This window comes from Lytechinus variegatus, chromosome 4 (assembly GCF_018143015.1).
Source record: "Lytechinus variegatus isolate NC3 chromosome 4, Lvar_3.0, whole genome shotgun sequence".
Taxonomy (NCBI): domain Eukaryota; kingdom Metazoa; phylum Echinodermata; class Echinoidea; order Temnopleuroida; family Toxopneustidae; genus Lytechinus; species Lytechinus variegatus.
In genome coordinates, this window is record NC_054743.1 from 29,514,542 (window position 1) to 29,531,412 (window position 16,871).

Here is a 16,871-nt window from a genome sequence, read left to right on the forward strand (position 1 = left end):
TTTAGTTGCAGATAGTGGGGGGGGGGGAAGGGTCACATCCCCTCTATATTTTGAGAATCATATATTAAATATACATTGCACAATGTACAGAAAATTTTCATCTGCCCCTCTTGCTCTTTGTGCCCCCTCTATTTCAAAATCCTAGATTTGTCACTGAAATACACATTACATAAAAAAGATAAATTATAAGGGCAAAAGAGAGAAGGAGAAGAAAAAGAGGCAAGTATTTTATTATTTTCTCCCCCAAAACAAAGAAGCAAGAGAGGAACTGCAGGTTATAAATAGTTCAGACCAAACAAAACATGGTATAAATCTACACGCATATTATACACGTTTATGTAGCATTAATCCTGAATCATAATTATGTCGATAATGACATTTGGCATATTCATGCTTGCACTTTGCACAAAATGTCAACATGCACTGTACACAATATAATTCTAATGTACGCTAGACTCAGAATGCACTGTTCAGTTCACTGAAAAGCTGTAAAACAAAAACCTCACTATAAAATCTCAAGAAAACTTCAAATATTTGTATTGGAAATTGCTCACTGCATTGTTTCAAGTCTATATAATTCATAAACAACTGGAAAAGTCCACAAAAAAATACACAGAACTACAAATCTTTATAAACAAATACATGTACCTGCACAGTGGTTATTTTTCATAAAGATGTCTAAAAAAATCAAATTCATTCCTTCAAGTGCATAATAGCTGAAAAGTCTATGTACAAGCACAGACACATGTACATGTATAGATCGAAAGAAAAAAAAATTGAACAAATTTCAACAAAAAGAGGACTTTTGAGATTTTATGCATCTCAAAATTACTGCTGAAAATAATATTCTTAACAAATATTTTGGGCTTGAAGACCAAATTACAGTCGGTTCAGCAACTCAGCCAAAATAATTTTTTTAAACCGCTCTATTAATGTATACTACTAGCTGATCCAACTATGATTTGGCCTTTAAAAAACTGAATTCAGGTACTGAATTAGGAAAAAGAGAAAAAGGCCGCATTATACATGTACATGTAGTATAATGAAATTAATCTAATTTCATTTGCTGTTGGCATTCCTGAAGTCATTCACTCTGAGAAGCTAATATGGTTGGTTTGTCTTTATTTGATTAGGAAGAGTGATTGAATTGGGGCTGTGTACATTATTTTAGCATAATGAAATAACAAGTCATGTGTTTACCACATCATACGATTCAATCAACAAGTGATTGATGAGTTATGCATGAAAATATATAAAAGCGAAATCAAGATTTGGAAGACATCGTAGACAGAACCTTTGATACCAGTAAATTTATTTGGACATGAATTTACTTTAAATCTTGTGTGCATTTCAGGGGTTTTGTTTGAATTCATATCATCTACATACATGTGTAGTTTGCATTGAAAATCATTTCATGAATGCTTCGTGTACTGTTCAATTTTGTGGAAAACACAGCATGATTGAGTGTAGAGCACAGTGGTATACAAAAATAGTATCACTTGCACTAGATTTAAATAACCCTGCAGCCCAAGGCGCCCCATTTGCAAGATATGAAGAAAATATCAATTGTTCATGAAGACTTCTCATTTTTTATTTATAAAGATTTACATGTAGTATACATGTACACACGCACATGAGGCGATTACCACATCAGCACCTTGATTCATAGCTTAAAAATAAAAAAAGATTAACCTTTTATGTACATGTAGAAGCTTTCTGCTTTTTAATGGCACATATGTGTACATGTATATAGCCTCCAAAGGCCAAGAACATGTTTAATGTTTAATTGTAGGAAACTTCTATGCTGTTCAGTGCTGCTCATATTAGTGAGCTTTTCTTTTTAATAAAAAATGAAGTTCTGAAAAGGAAAAGAATCACAAAAAATCATATCTCACCTATATGACCAGCAACAACTTCTATTGGAAGATTAAGTTGAGCCTGAAAAATGACAGGAAATTGAATTGTGGTAAAAAAATGAAGTATTTTGTTATTGATAATGATAATACAAAAGATTATCATTTCAAATCAAACCATATTTTGCAGTTTTATATTTCATATGCAACACATGAATTCAAGGCTTATGTTTATCATTTCCCTAAAGACGTGGAATTATGAGATTGTAGAGAGATTTCACGCTTAAATCTCTGTTTAAGCCATTATCACGGAATAGTTGTAAACAACTGATATCAGTTCGAGGGCATACATGTACATGTTACATATTGGATGTAGTAATTTTTTAGATCTTTGTAAAAGAAACTCATTGTAGCGATTTTCCATTATTTTATTTCAGTCAGTGCATTATATGTACTTAAAATTTCTACATGTGGGAGAAAGCCAGACCTACATGTACAAAGAAAATAGTAATTAAAAACAAAATTTAAGAGTTAAAACAAATTATTAAATTATTCAAAAACTTACCAATGCCTCTGGCTTTATCTCTAGGTCTGTGAGTTCTAAACTGCCTACAAAACAAAGCACAAAATATTTACAGTCATTACAGATGTTTACAAATTAACAATTCATAGAGAAAATAAGATGTCCTTGTAATAATAAAACATGTTCTCATAAAAATTTCCCAAAAGCATTGTGAAACACAAGCATTGAAATTTGAATCAAAGAAAAGTAATATTTTGCATTGATAATATTATTGTGACAAATTGTAAAGCACATGAAAGGATAAAATGTGTGTTCATATGACAAGCAATACATGTACATACAGTATTTCTTACCATTATCATCTCACACATACATATTCATGTACATAAATGGAAAAATTTGTAGTCCATAACAATTTTACATGTATTTTTTCTATTCTGACTTTAAAAGTCCAGACATGAGCAAACCATCTTCTGTCGCAATCTATTAAAGACAAACATACATGTACAGAAACGGTATTGACACACTTTTATTTTGAATAATAATAGTCATTGATTTTCAAAGTTTTTATCTGGAAATTTAAAATCTTATGTACAGTGTACATTTGAACATGTATGTTTATCCTAAACATGTCTTTTCCAAAGATCTCTGAACTTCTCTATCAATACTTGGTTTACACTTTATAGAGTAATTCATGTCGTAGTATTTTTCATCTACATGTATATGTATCATTCTTGAATCTGAACTGGATTTTGGAAGAGTTTTGGAGTAAAAAATACAATATATACTAGTTCTCAATATATACTTCTAAATGTAATTCATGAAACTCAAAGAGCAACACAATCACCAGAAGAAATAGAAAAAAGAGCCTTTTCGCAATCTACATGTACATGTACTTGTTATGGAAACCATATAAAAAGTCTGAAGAAAAACAAATTTGAAATGAAGTTAATCTACAATAGACTGTACATGTAAAAGGTAATGCTTATTATCTGTAGTGTGGAGGTCACACTGGGGAAGAAGCTCTACTTGACAGTCATCTGCTTCTGTTTAATAAAAGGAGATAAAGTTGATGGATCATGCACGTACATGTACATGTAAAGTATGGGCAATGTTTCAAAAGCTATAAAGTATAAAATTTCCAAAACTGAAACCAAAATTTCTTGACTTTCCTGGAATAAAAGTTATGAGTGCCTACATGTGGATGTAGACATCAGAATTTCAGAAACCAAAGAATTATTACATTTCATTTTTCTGTCAAAGAACTTCCTGGACAAATTAATGTGAATATGAAGAGTGAATGAACATTTTTTTTTGCCACATACATGTACATGTAATGAGAAAATCCATGGATAATAATAGTATTATACAGTACCATATGTATTTTACATCAAAATTCAAGTCAGATTCTCCAGAATTTCCAGAGTTTTTTTCCGGAAAAATGCTATGGAATAGGTCAACATTTCCACCAGTTTGGGTTAAAACTTTAATATGGAAGCACTGTGTACTAGGCTTATAAATCCATTATTCACGTAACCTCAGTCAAAATATATATTTACTCATATATATTTCAAATCTTTACATGGAGCCATTTTAAGAGTTGCAAAATGTACTGTATGCTGAACATTTTAAAAATAATCACTAAAATCTGTATCAAACTTGAGCACTATTTTTTTTTCAAACAAACAGGCATTAAACTTAGTCTTAAATAAATATACATGTATACTTCAGAGTAATCATAAAACAATTGGGCCTAAACAGAGATGTAGGCCTAAAATAGTAATGATGGCATTTTGCAAAATTACCGGGTAAAGATTTACAAAAGCTCTAATAAGTAGTACCTATATGTGTAGTATGCAAATTGTAAAATAGATCATTGTCATCAACTGAAGCACATGTTTGGTCTATGATGTAGTCAAGATTTTATTTATCAGAGCTTTCCAATCATAGAGTCAGATTCTTCATGTTCATCTCATTGTAACACGTTAACAAGGGAAGAAGTGGGTCAGTTTCTCTTCATCTGATGAAGTGGGTCAGTTGATCGAATTCCTACGTATTTCTTAGCTTCAATCTATCTTCTCTCCCTATGTTTTATTACTTGTGATTTATTGTGTACAATTTGTTTTGTTTTGATCTCTCTCTTTTTTTATAGAAGTGCCACATAAATATGTTACATGTATATTATTTGGCAAATAAAGATGATATATATCATACAAATTTTAAAGGTGTACATGTACACGTACATGTATATGCATATGTGTGTACATGTACTGTACATGTATGACACAGCTGTTTACTTCATCTAAAGAAGATATGAACTTTTTTCTTGTACATGTTTGTGTGAACTACTGTAAGCCTACTCTGATTCAATTACCCGGGTATCAAAAAACAATATATACATGTACATATTATCAAGATGTATAATTTCACATACATGTACTCTACATGCTTGGTACATGTACATGTATTTGTACAAAGATGGCATGTTTACACGGAAAAAAGTATTTGGCCATAAACAACACATGTGTAGAAGCAGTCAGTAAAACTGGAAAAAAAAATAAAGGGTACACGCAGCTAGACACACAGGTTGCCAATAAAGCAAGCAGTGGCCAGTTGTTTCATACTGGGATAGGGCAGGTCTACATGTACACAAAACCAGTGTACAGCATCTCAATTGAGCACAACACAACAGCAGTACATGTATATTGATTGTGTGTGTGCGGTCAAGAAAACATGATGAGCTCTAGCTGCAGTACTGTTATGTTCATGCAGTACCTTATGTACATTGGTACTGTGTATGCTCTGTAATGCTAAAGCATTCTAGTGTACATGTATTTTACAGGTATACCATATGTTTTCATTTTTAAAAGCTATCAGTAATTTCTTTTTTAATAAAACTGAATAAAGTATCACAATTATGATTTACTTGAACATAAAACACTACTCAAGTAGGGCTACTCTGGAATAGACCAATAAAGCTTTACTATTTTTATTTGGTATTCTATCTTTTAAATTAAAAAAGAAACTGAATTGATTGCCACAGCAAACCAACACTTTCATTCCATTTTTGTTTTCAGACCTGTAAATTACATTCCTTTCAATATCAATTGTATATTTTTCTGTTAACACAATAATCTGAAAATTGCATTAAAGCATTAATCTGGTCAACTACATACAGCATTTTTCCATAGGGAAAGGGGGGACAAAATAGATGTGTTCAGTAGATAAAGGCTGTACAGCGTTCATTGGAGTAGAAATATCATACCAAAAAAAAGAGGTTCACTTTGATTTGTCAATCATTCTTGCCCTCTTTCAAGCAGAAGAAGAGGTTTTAAGTGAAATGTAAAAGTACTCAACCAAGACAATCGATATGACTGTCAAAGGAGTTTCAGTACCAGCATAAATAGTGACATACTGCACATGTCTAAATTCTAAATGGTCTCTGCATTTTTTCTTCTGAGATTTTATTTTTCGTTTTTTTCCTTTATAATTCAAGATATTAATACAGGATAGCGTGACAGAATTGCAGTATTTTTTATAAAGAACTGTGGTAGAAAATGAAAGTAACAAAAAATTTAAGATATCAAAGAGATAGGAGACAAGATATGAGTATTAAGGAAAAATGAAAGGAAAGAAAGAGGCAAAAATGGAAAAACAGAAGGACAAAACGGTTTACATGAAGTTCAGTAAACAAAAATTCCACAAGTGGATTAAAGTACTAAATACATGTATATGCGTGAAGAATTTTTTTACAATAATGATCGACAGTGACATTGTTGTTCATTCTTAAACTTATTAAGTACACGTAAATGTTATTTCAATCAAAATTTAAAACTACTCAGCCTATTACAAATGGCTTTTACTTGTAAAGGAGTTCAAGTACAAACTCTACACACATCACCAGCATACATTTTATTTAAAAAAGTTAATCTACTTTGGAGTATTGAATTTTGCAAATTGCCCACCAAATGTTTATAATGGGAGTGCCATTGTGCTGAAACTTTTCATTGAACAAAATATTAAAAATATTCTTTTTTTCGCTATGTTCTCTTGTACATGTAGACTAGGACTGTAAAGTGTAACATTTGGATAATGTCACAAAATCCTTCAATGCAGTAATAGATCATTAAAAGTAAAAAATGGATCATAGCTTTCCTTTATTTCATCTTCTTGCTCAGTATTTAAAGCTATGTACTTGAATGCTCCTTTATGCAAACGATCAATGACAATCTGGAATTGCCATGCATTTTGCATGTCACGTACATGCAATGATTTTGAATGTTTGTTTTCTTTTTCTAACATGGAACATAAAACACATGTAAATAAAACAAAAAAATCATAAAAACTGGAGACAGGGAGAGATATAAAAAGAGCAACACACTTACTGTCAAAGATGCCAAGTTCGAGGTTATGACAGTCCAAATTCCTGATGTATTTGCTCAGGTACTTGTTGAGCACACTGGATAACAGGGATTCCAAAACCATGGTTGGTGTCAGCTCTTCCTCTGTTGAAAATCAAGGTCTGTTCCAAAGACTACTCACAATACTTGTGACTGACTGCTGCCTGGCATTAGGCTAGAACAAAAAAGAATAAAAATAGAAAATATACAACTATACCACTGGAAACACAGAAATAGACTGTCACATTCAAAACTACATATTCAGTGATGTAGTAAGTTTACAGTACATGAATATTTTCAACCTTGCCTTAATGTCCATTTCTGAATGTTTTTCCTTTGACTTTCATACCATGAAGGGTCCATGTCCAGTACCACAGTCCCCCCTGGTCCTAAAGCAGGCATTGCTTTTGATCATGAGCCTTGAAAAAAACTAAAGGACTGCCAGATAATCTGGGTATTTTTATTTTGAAATGGAACAAATACTTAATATTGGGTCAAAACTGATTCCTATATGAAAAGTACAAGTGGAATGCTTCTGACGGTCTCACCTGCATTACACATTTCAATATATCAGCAGGTGCCGCCGTGTCCATCGCAAAAGCAGCGCTTATAGTCTCGCCCTGCTATAATACAGGCAAGACAAAAATGGCGGTTTTCAATAATTTGTATCAGAAATGGATTAAAATGTGAATAACATTATTCCACTAATATTCACCTTGTTTCAAAATGGTACATCAGGGCCCTGTCTTACAAAGAGTTATGATTAATCCAATCAATCATAACTCTATGGAAATCCATCAGTGTTATCAATTTTTCTAAAGGAAATTTGCAAAATGTCAATTGTAAACAAAGGAGATCACACCAAATTGTCAAAAAATCTATGAATTTATGGATAAATCATTCATATCTTTAATTTTTTTTTGCCTAAACATGCATTTTATGTTGACTTTGCTGGCTTTCCATAGTTGTGATTGATCAGATCAATCGCAAATCTTTGTGAGACGGGCCCCTGATATGCAGTATAGATGAGTTTCTCACTTTTTAGTTGTTGTATACATTATGCAGTCTACAATACCTAACAAAGTTGCATAAAACAGACACCATCGTATATTGTCAGGGGCAGTACAACACAATTGGCCAGTCATAGCTGCTCTATTAAAAGCTAAGCTACAATGTAGCTCTCTCATTTGCACAAAAAGGCAGTAATACAGTACAATACATGAAGAGGTCTGTCTCCGATTATACTAACTTGTCAAATACAAAAACAGATCAAACCAAAAAAAGGGGTGAAATCAGATGTTCAAGTTTCTGTAAATATACTCAATTGAAAATAAGTGTTTCTTCTTTAAAAAAAATTTTGTTTGATTTCCACTTTTCGTAACTAAAGTGGCTACCCTGGGTAAATATGCCGTTATTATTATTATTAAAACAATACTTGGTGAAAAAAAATTGATTACAGTTCGTTTTTTTTAATGTATACAGTACATGTATGTTTGATTTTTCCTTTTCTTTTCCTGATCAACACAAATTATCGAGAAACGTAACGAGTCTTGTTTTGCTGTTTAAAATAACAGAAATGAGAATCAGAATCCACTTTGGCTCAATATTCAATTTTTGCTCAATATTCAATTTTCGCTTAATTCTGCTTCAAAATTAGAAAAAACAAATTACCTAATAGTACCTCAATCTTACAAACAAAGGGCAATTCTACATGTATGGATATACACATGTACATGTACAAGACATTTTCAAACACATTATCAATGTTTCATATTAAAATTGATACAACTGTATAAACCAATTTTACACTAAAGGCAGAAAACAGAAAGATTTCCTTTTGCGACAGCCACCCACAACCTAACCCTTTTAAAGCTTGTGTATAGTTTTGGTAAATCCACCAAAATGCACCTATCACTATTCCAATTCATTGCTAGCTAATATGAATCGATATGCCCTATAACAGTTATGATGTGGAGGATATGAAATGAAAATGTGTTTTACAGGATAAATTTCGCGATTTTACATGGAAATTTAACTTGATCGGGTCACCCGATCAAATTAAAATATCATGTGTGTTTTTGTCTTTCAATTAAATCCTATTCCAAATCATGGAATGGGCTGAAACTTTCAAGATATGTTCTTTGTCTGTAACTTTTGGATATCTAATCACTAAATTTATAAGATAAGTGCTTGAATGCCCATTTTTTAAATTTAAAACAAGCATCGCCGAGAGAGGGCGCTATATATCCAAGATTTGAATATTTGAAATTTTCTCAGAGAAGTGCAGTTGGAAAAATATCTAACGGTCTCTACGCTTCAGTAAGACTGTCATATTAGATGATATTCGATTATCAATCACATTATTGACCCTTTACCAAAGCTATACACAGGCTTTAATAACCCTAGACATTTTTGTTCACTTTGGGTGGCTGTCACAAAAGGAACTCTTCCCCAGTAAACCATGATGCCAATGTGCAGAACTTATCATTCAAGGCCAAAAGTTATATTACGGTACACCTAAGAAAATATATTTATTATATGAAATATGAAATATTCTAATTTTTGCCTCATTGCCAAGTGAAACAATGATTAATTCCTCCCTGAACATGTGGAATTAGCACTGTTTAATACTAAATGGTTCTGTCAAGTCAGTCCTTATTGTCAAATTTGTAAAAAATGAAATATTGTATAATTCAAACAATAAAAAACAAAAGAAATAGTGAGTGAGAAACATGATTGACTATCTCATTTGCATGTCACTCAATTGCGCATAACACTGTTTTGTGAAAAATAATCGAAACTTTAAAATATCATAACTTTCTTATTTTACATCCGATTTTGATGAAATTTTCAGTGTTGTGCTTGTTTGATTTTTCTCTATTTACCAGTATTTAAATTAACATTTTGCTAGGGTGGACTTGACCTTTAATAAACCGTGTTGTTATTTAATAACTAATAAAGTAATATTGGTTAGAATTATAATAAAGCTATTCATAACAGTAAATCCATATTGAAAAGAACTGTAAAAAATCCAGCAATAACAAAAATTGTGTGTGTTTTTTTTCCCCACTTAAAGATAAAGGAAACTTTCAGAAACAAACTTGGGTCTCATGTCCTCTTTTTGTATTAAACGTATATAAACATGTAGGCCTATCTAATCCCATCCCTCAACAAGTCTCAGGATTCAATTTGATAATGTGAAGTTACTGAAGTAGGTTTTGTAAAATACTATCAATTATCAGTCTGAAAAAAGAAACTTTATATCAAAGGATTCAAAGCATCTTGATGTACATGTAGATTCCAACCTAAAACTAACCATGTACCAAATCATGTAACTGCCCCAAGCCGAAGGGCTGGCTTGGGCATTTTCAAGGCACGCTTTAATATTCTTATATTCAAATTGTAAGTTAGTGTACATTATTATCACAATACTTTTTCAGCCTAACATTAGATATGACAACTGTACTGTGACACAAATGGTTTTAAAATAAAAGTACAGATGGTCTAATGTAGATCAAGTAAAGTAGAAACACTGTAACATTAGCAGCACCCTGCACAAGCATGAATCAAACACAAAATTGACAAATGTGTGTTACTGAATGTTTTTAATCGTGTACTGACTTATCAATAAAGAAAAAACAAAATCCTCCACTGGCTCCATATTGGCATAATCAAAATTTTGTTCTTGCTTGATGAGATTCTGGAACTTCTTCGCCTTCGGGAAACAACTTCATCATTCATCATGTTCAGACATGGATCATGACATGAGTTTAAATTAATCTTCATTATCAAACTTGTCAAGATCTCCAGCATAAATTCTAACTTACAGCTGGGTTAAACACACAGAAAACACAACAGTCAACACCGCATCATTCATGGAGCTATAAAACACAGATAGTTCCATGGCCGCAACTCTCAGGCTCAGTTCGTACACACAGACACAGACAGTGGCAATGGCAGGTTCACATGCACGAACAGACACATTCATCCAGGCCAGCTCCAGCCCAGGGACGGCGCGCCCACTTTCCGCTGTCGAGCTGCTGGTACAATCTGGTTGTTTTTCTACCAAATACTACTTATACCTTGAGCCTCATACTCACCATGGATGCAATTATCATGGATTTAGTTGAAAATCATTTATCTGTAGGTAAATTCCTGATGAGGTATCAGTAAAAATAGTAGAAATTCCTGTTGTTTGTCTCCCCACAGCTCGCAATATTACGACCGGGAATCCCCATTTGTATCAGACTTTTGCATATCGCATATCGATATCGAGCTGAAATATGATATCGATACTTGGGATGTGGGGTTGGGCCCGCGGAGGATGGTTGGGTGGGGGTCAACGGGCCCGGACGGGTCAAGAGAAATAGAAATGATAAAAAGAGTGATTCAGATCCGAGATTTTCCCTTTTCTATTCTAATCCTGAAAGTTAATTAATGTCAAATAATAATAATAATAAATGTGTGAAAAGGTTTTAGGTCCCCCAATCAAACATGATAATTAACAAATAACAATATTTCCCTTTGCTTGGTAGTAAGACAAACTATAGATGTAATTTTATAGGGGCACGCATGACTGTACTGGAACCCTCCCATACACACACACACATTCGTGGCCGTATGTAGATTTTTTTTCGGGGAGGGGCAGGATACAGAAAATTGTTCTAAGAAATTCATGAATAGGCCTATATGCTTGAGAGTGAAGCAATCTTGACCAAGCATACCATTGAGGTGCTTTTGCATTTTTCAAAGAAAGTGAAGGATTTCGTGCATAATTTGGGTGAATTTAGTATAAAAAAAAATCTGTATACAAAAAAAATGTAAGTTTAAAAAAAATCCAGGGGCAATAGCCCCCCCCCCCTCCTGCTGCGTGCAGCCACGGTTTCATCAATAGGGGAGATGTAGAGTTCTGCATTTAAACGATATGTGTTTTTTATATCTTGTTTCCAATATATGAAATTGAAATAATGTTTAGAGAATAAACATTAATTGCAAACTTAAATCCCAATCGAAATACTTCCACTCCTGAAAGGATTACTACTAAAGGTGGCGCTATATAGGCAGTAAAGATAAGCCCCGTTCCGTAGATTGGAGTCAAGTATACAGTATATTTGCTCTCCTTTCTTTTTTTTCACAATTGAGCAATAACACAGAGGGCCCTGGCAACGATTATTTGACTGGGGTGCTAATGTAATTTTGACAGGCAAAAACAAAAGTTTCAACTCCGATATGAAAGTAATTTTCGTGAAGAGATATTTGACATGACCCCCAAAAAAGGTTTCTGTAAAAAAAAAGTAGGTCAGTTTTGTTACATTTAATAATACACGCAGCACCCCCAAGGAAAATCTTTTGGGTTCTTCATTACCAGCTAGCACCCCCAGTACACCCCGTTTCACAGGGCCCTGATAACAGCGCTGGCAACTTTCCGTAAATTGATCTAAAAACTATACACATATTCCCGATTCTCTTTTTAATAATGTATTCGTTATGATTTTTATTAATGTACTCATTATCAAGACTAAGTTAAGGCATGTATAGTCACGACAATGTTAAGTTAACGTGTAGCATCTCTTGCAAACAATGCGAAACAATAATTTGCACCAAGAAAGGAGATATTACCCCCCCCCCCTCTCTCTCTCTCTCTCTCTCCTTGTCATATTATACAAGAAACTAAACATGTACAATACCTCCATGCATATTGTAGTCAAAATAAAAACTAGAGGACGCCCCCTAAAATTTGTCAATCATAATTGATTTTTTTTTGATTTAACACGTGTAACATTGTAGCCAGTCTCCATCTCTTTGGATATATTGAATCTTGTTCACAGTAAGCCCGCGAGGTGGTCACAGCAAGCGGTCAAAATTGTTTCCAAAATGATAAAATTACATATTTTCACCTGTTCCGTGCTACTGATCTATTTCTGCTTTCCTGAGACCAGTCTTGGACAAGAGACAGAAGAGACGAAATATGCTGCCAGAATAGAGGTATGTTTTTCTTTCGAGAATTCCCTTCTTTTGATAGAATATTGGAAAGCTGTAGGCATAATGACCGTTTCCATATTTCAAATTGTTATGGTTATTAATTTTGTTTATTGTGCATACAATGCCTCAGTCAAAAGTGTACATGATTTTAATTCAGTTATACACAAAATAGTTCTAAAAATTGTTAAGAAAAATATTCATAAATGTATATAGCCAATTAAAACAGAGATAATTATTGGAAACAGGCAGCCACATCGGCGGCACCACTCCACACCACGTGGTGATTTCTTTTTTTTTTTGCAAAAAAGTAAAAATATTATAATATGACAAAAGACGTTTCCAGGGACACCACGTAGCAGCACTAAGGTCTTAAGTGTCTATGTATGTTCAATAAATCAATGAACAGTGATTTTGTAATAATATTGTAACACAAGATTTTCATGTTGTTTAAGTTGATGAAAGAAAACATAAGCCATGAATTAAATTCCGATTGTTGTTCCTGTATGTGTTACAATTTAGGGACACTAAAGTGTATAACTCGAATGAGTAATTTTTAAATTTTTATGTTAACGATTAGTACGAGCTTGAAAAGGCATCAGTAAAAATAATAATAGGTCTGTCTACATGAATATCAATTAAAAGAATATTAAGTGGAAGAAATTTTGCCAATATCTTGTTTCTGCCTTTGTATTTTGCTTCCTAGCTCTAGAACATTAAAACAACGGTGTTTCATGTAAAATTATTTGCATGAATAGGCCTATACTTAATTTTAAAGAAATCTGAAGAAAATATCAAACAAGATTCAGAATATTTTGGGGTAATGCAAATCTGGAATGCTATATCTATTTTTTGTTTTTGTTTTTCAGAAGAGCGGATCGAATTACAATACATTCTATTTCACTGTTTTATTGTTTTATTACTATTTCTGTTTGTTTAAACAACTGGCAGCATACTGGCAGCAATTTCAATACAGCTCACAGTGTTGGATTGGGAACATCTGGGATTTTGAAGGTTATTCAATCCACAATAATAATTGCTCCGTGGTAAAACGAAAAAAATACAAAAGCATTGTGTTCGTCTATCACGTTTTGAAAAATAAATTGCAGAGCTATAATAATAGAGACGCGACGTTTTATATCTAAATAACAAAGGTCCGTTGGTTTTAATTGATTGAGTCAACCACTTATTGATACTTTTTTATACCAATTTTCCCGAGTGGTGATTTGATGAATAATTATTGGCTGTATTTTTTTATTCAATCAAAATATAGAAACAGATTAAGTTTTAGATTAGAGAGACAACATGTTTACACAAAACTATAATTGTGGTTCAATAAGTTTCCCATCATTTATTTACGTCCCTTCTTTGCTCATAATCTACCCCTCGCCAATCCCCATCTTTATATCCCCTCCCCATAAGTTTCTCCCCTCCCCCCTCTCATTCCCTCCTCTCCACATTGACTTCTTTCTTCAGTCATATTCTCTCCTTTCTCCTACGTTGTTTTTCTCACAGTAATCATCCCCTGTTCTCCTCACCTCCATCCCTTATGCTTCTCTGGCCATTAAACAACACTCCCATTCCATCCTCAAATTCCCCACCCTCCTTCATGTCCTTTGTTCATTTATTTGTACAACTTTATTTATTTATTTTCTTATTTATTCATTTATTTATTCATATATTCATTTATTCATCTATTTATTTTTTATTCATTTTTTATGTATTCATTCATTTATTTATTTATCTCTTAAGTTATTTATTTATTTTTATTTATATATTTATTCATTCATTCATTCATGTATACAGAGTTGCCGTGGATGACGACTGAACTCCCTCCCTTCAGTGAAGCAGTTCATCTTTCAAGACCTTCCATATTAGTATCTTTTAATTAAAAAAATCGTTGTAATATTTATATGCCTATATACACAAGAATGAAATTAATAATTCAAATCCTTATATATTATGTCCATTGCGATTCTATGACTTTTAATGGTCATGGCATGATAATGCTGAGGATTACCAGACTACAACGGTGGTGTGGGGGGGGGGTCGCCACTTTCGATTTTTTTTGTTTATAATATTTTCTTAATGTTGAGATGATGATAATGACGATAAGGGTGATAATGATGATGAAGTTGATGATGATGATTATGATGAAGTTAATGATGATGATGGTGATGAAGATAATGATGGTGATGCTGATATTGTTCAATCTATTCATAGCTGTTTCTGTTTTTATTTTCTTATGATTATAATAATTATTATAATTATATATTATCATTATTTCTATCATAGTTATTATTTTTGTTCTGCTCATTCTCCTAAAAAAATCATAATTTTTTCGTATAGCTATAAGATAAAGTCATATATGATTTCCTTATCGTATTCATCATCAGTCATGACGTAGATTTAAGGTTCGTGGGGGGCGCCAATCCAGACCTTCTCATCCTTGATTCTGAGGGCAAAATCGACCAGGTAAGTAAAAAAAATGGGGGCTGGAGATCACCGTCAATACAGGAAGGGGGGGGGGGGGGGCACAATGCTCGTACCGGGGCTCGTGTCTTTCCAAATGGACCCTAAACAAGTATTCGTCCTGTAATAAAATGTTGCGTCTTCAAAAACCATTAACTTCTTACGACAGACACATTTAAAATAATATTCACGCCAATCAAAACGAACCCTTTTCTTTAAAAAATGGCATTTAGCATTATTATTCCTCTCTTCTAAATATTGTCTCGTATATACAATATCTTTTTTCAGGGATGAACATCCCCCCGCTGATTTGTCAGTTTGGATATCATTGAAACAAGCGAGGTATCCATCCTAATCTCGATGCCCCTACTCACAGTACTTTAATATCTTGGCCCACCCCTGCAATATGCTTCCTGAAACGGTTTATCTGAAACAAAAAATGTTCTCTGAGATTATTGATATACCGTTTTTACCTTGTAACTAGTTTTTTGAAATTTATTTATTATTACCAGGCTTTCTTCCTGTGTGCTTTCAATTAGAATGATATGTATTATTATCATGGAATAAGGTATAATGCAGAACAAAATAATTACTGTAATGTAAAATATTCATCTCATACTTCTTTATAAAAATACTTTTTAATTAGAAAAATAACTTATTTTTTTTCTTTACTTTTGATAAGCATGTTCGTAAATATCAAACACACAAATTCCATCTGACAAGCTGTCTGATCGGATCGGACAGCTTCTTTTTTTGTCATTGGCCGAAAAAATGATGTCCGACTGTTACTATGGTAACTGTTGTATAATAATAACTTAAAATGCAGATAACTTCATAAAAAAATGATTCACTTAACTTGAAACACAACAAACGGATTAATTTACTGAGATTTCTTTTCTATCCTCCTTACCAACACAGAGAATCGACTTGTCGGAAATGGACAGGAGTCAGCTAAATGATTTGATGTCTGAGCATGGTTTTCAGCGATCAGAGACGAAGAAGGATGAAGACAAGGAGGAATTATAAAACTTTCATTAATCAATACAGTCATGTAGTTCACGGGGTAGTTCAAAGTCAAGGCCTAAAAAGGGCCTTGTTCAAAGTGCAATACCCCCATCTACGTCCAACCAGCGAAGCAGCTGGGTTTTTTTTTTGGGGGGGGGGGCTATTATCTACTTTTCTTGGCCTTTTTTCATTTTCTTTACCCTTTCTGTATGATTGATTCCGTTAGATCACTTTAAATGAAATAAAATATATGAAAGGATCAACTGTATGCTCTTTATTATTTCAATAGTTAGATCTGAGTGACTGAAGTATAGACTAGATATATTACTTGCACACAGCTGACTAGCTTTTTGCCGAGGATGTAACCTACCAAGCTTATTCTAATGAGATCATCAAGCATAAATAGAATCAAAATCATTTTTACTTCTGTTTAGTTCTCTTAAATTCGAAACAGTTTATATTAAAACAGTAATTTACTATATCAGTTCAGAAAATTGCCAATTTTGGAGATTGTCTTACCTTCGGAATAAACGTAAAATTACACTTATACAAAATCGGAACAGAACATTTTCCGATAATTTTTTTTTTTACTTATATTGATCAAATTGAATGTATTGATGGGATATACAGAATGATTTA

At 32.9% G+C, this 16,871-nt stretch overlaps 1 protein-coding gene and 1 long non-coding RNA gene across 2 annotated transcripts in view; one reads left to right on the top strand and one right to left on the bottom strand.

Moving 5' to 3' along the window:
- LOC121412935 (vacuolar protein sorting-associated protein 13A-like) overlaps window positions 1-11,019 on the bottom strand; it is a 54,485-nt gene extending 43,466 nt beyond the window's left edge. Inside the window, exons 1-4 of the mRNA XM_041605698.1 lie at window positions 10,877-11,019; window positions 6,762-6,951; window positions 2,419-2,462; window positions 1,896-1,938 (exon numbers count right to left, since the gene is read on the bottom strand). Of these exons, the coding sequence (XP_041461632.1) occupies window positions 1,896-1,938; window positions 2,419-2,462; window positions 6,762-6,861 (187 nt within the window). The 5' untranslated portion in view covers window positions 6,862-6,951; window positions 10,877-11,019. The remainder of the gene's footprint in view (window positions 1-1,895; window positions 1,939-2,418; window positions 2,463-6,761; window positions 6,952-10,876) is intronic.
- A 1,657-nt stretch (window positions 11,020-12,676) lies between these two features.
- LOC121412636 lies at window positions 12,677-16,262 on the top strand. The gene is made up of 4 exons (XR_005969645.1): window positions 12,677-12,761; window positions 14,562-14,632; window positions 15,152-15,230; window positions 16,146-16,262. It is a non-coding gene; the product is annotated as an uncharacterized LOC121412636 (long non-coding RNA).
- Window positions 16,263-16,871: the final 609 nt, after the last annotated feature.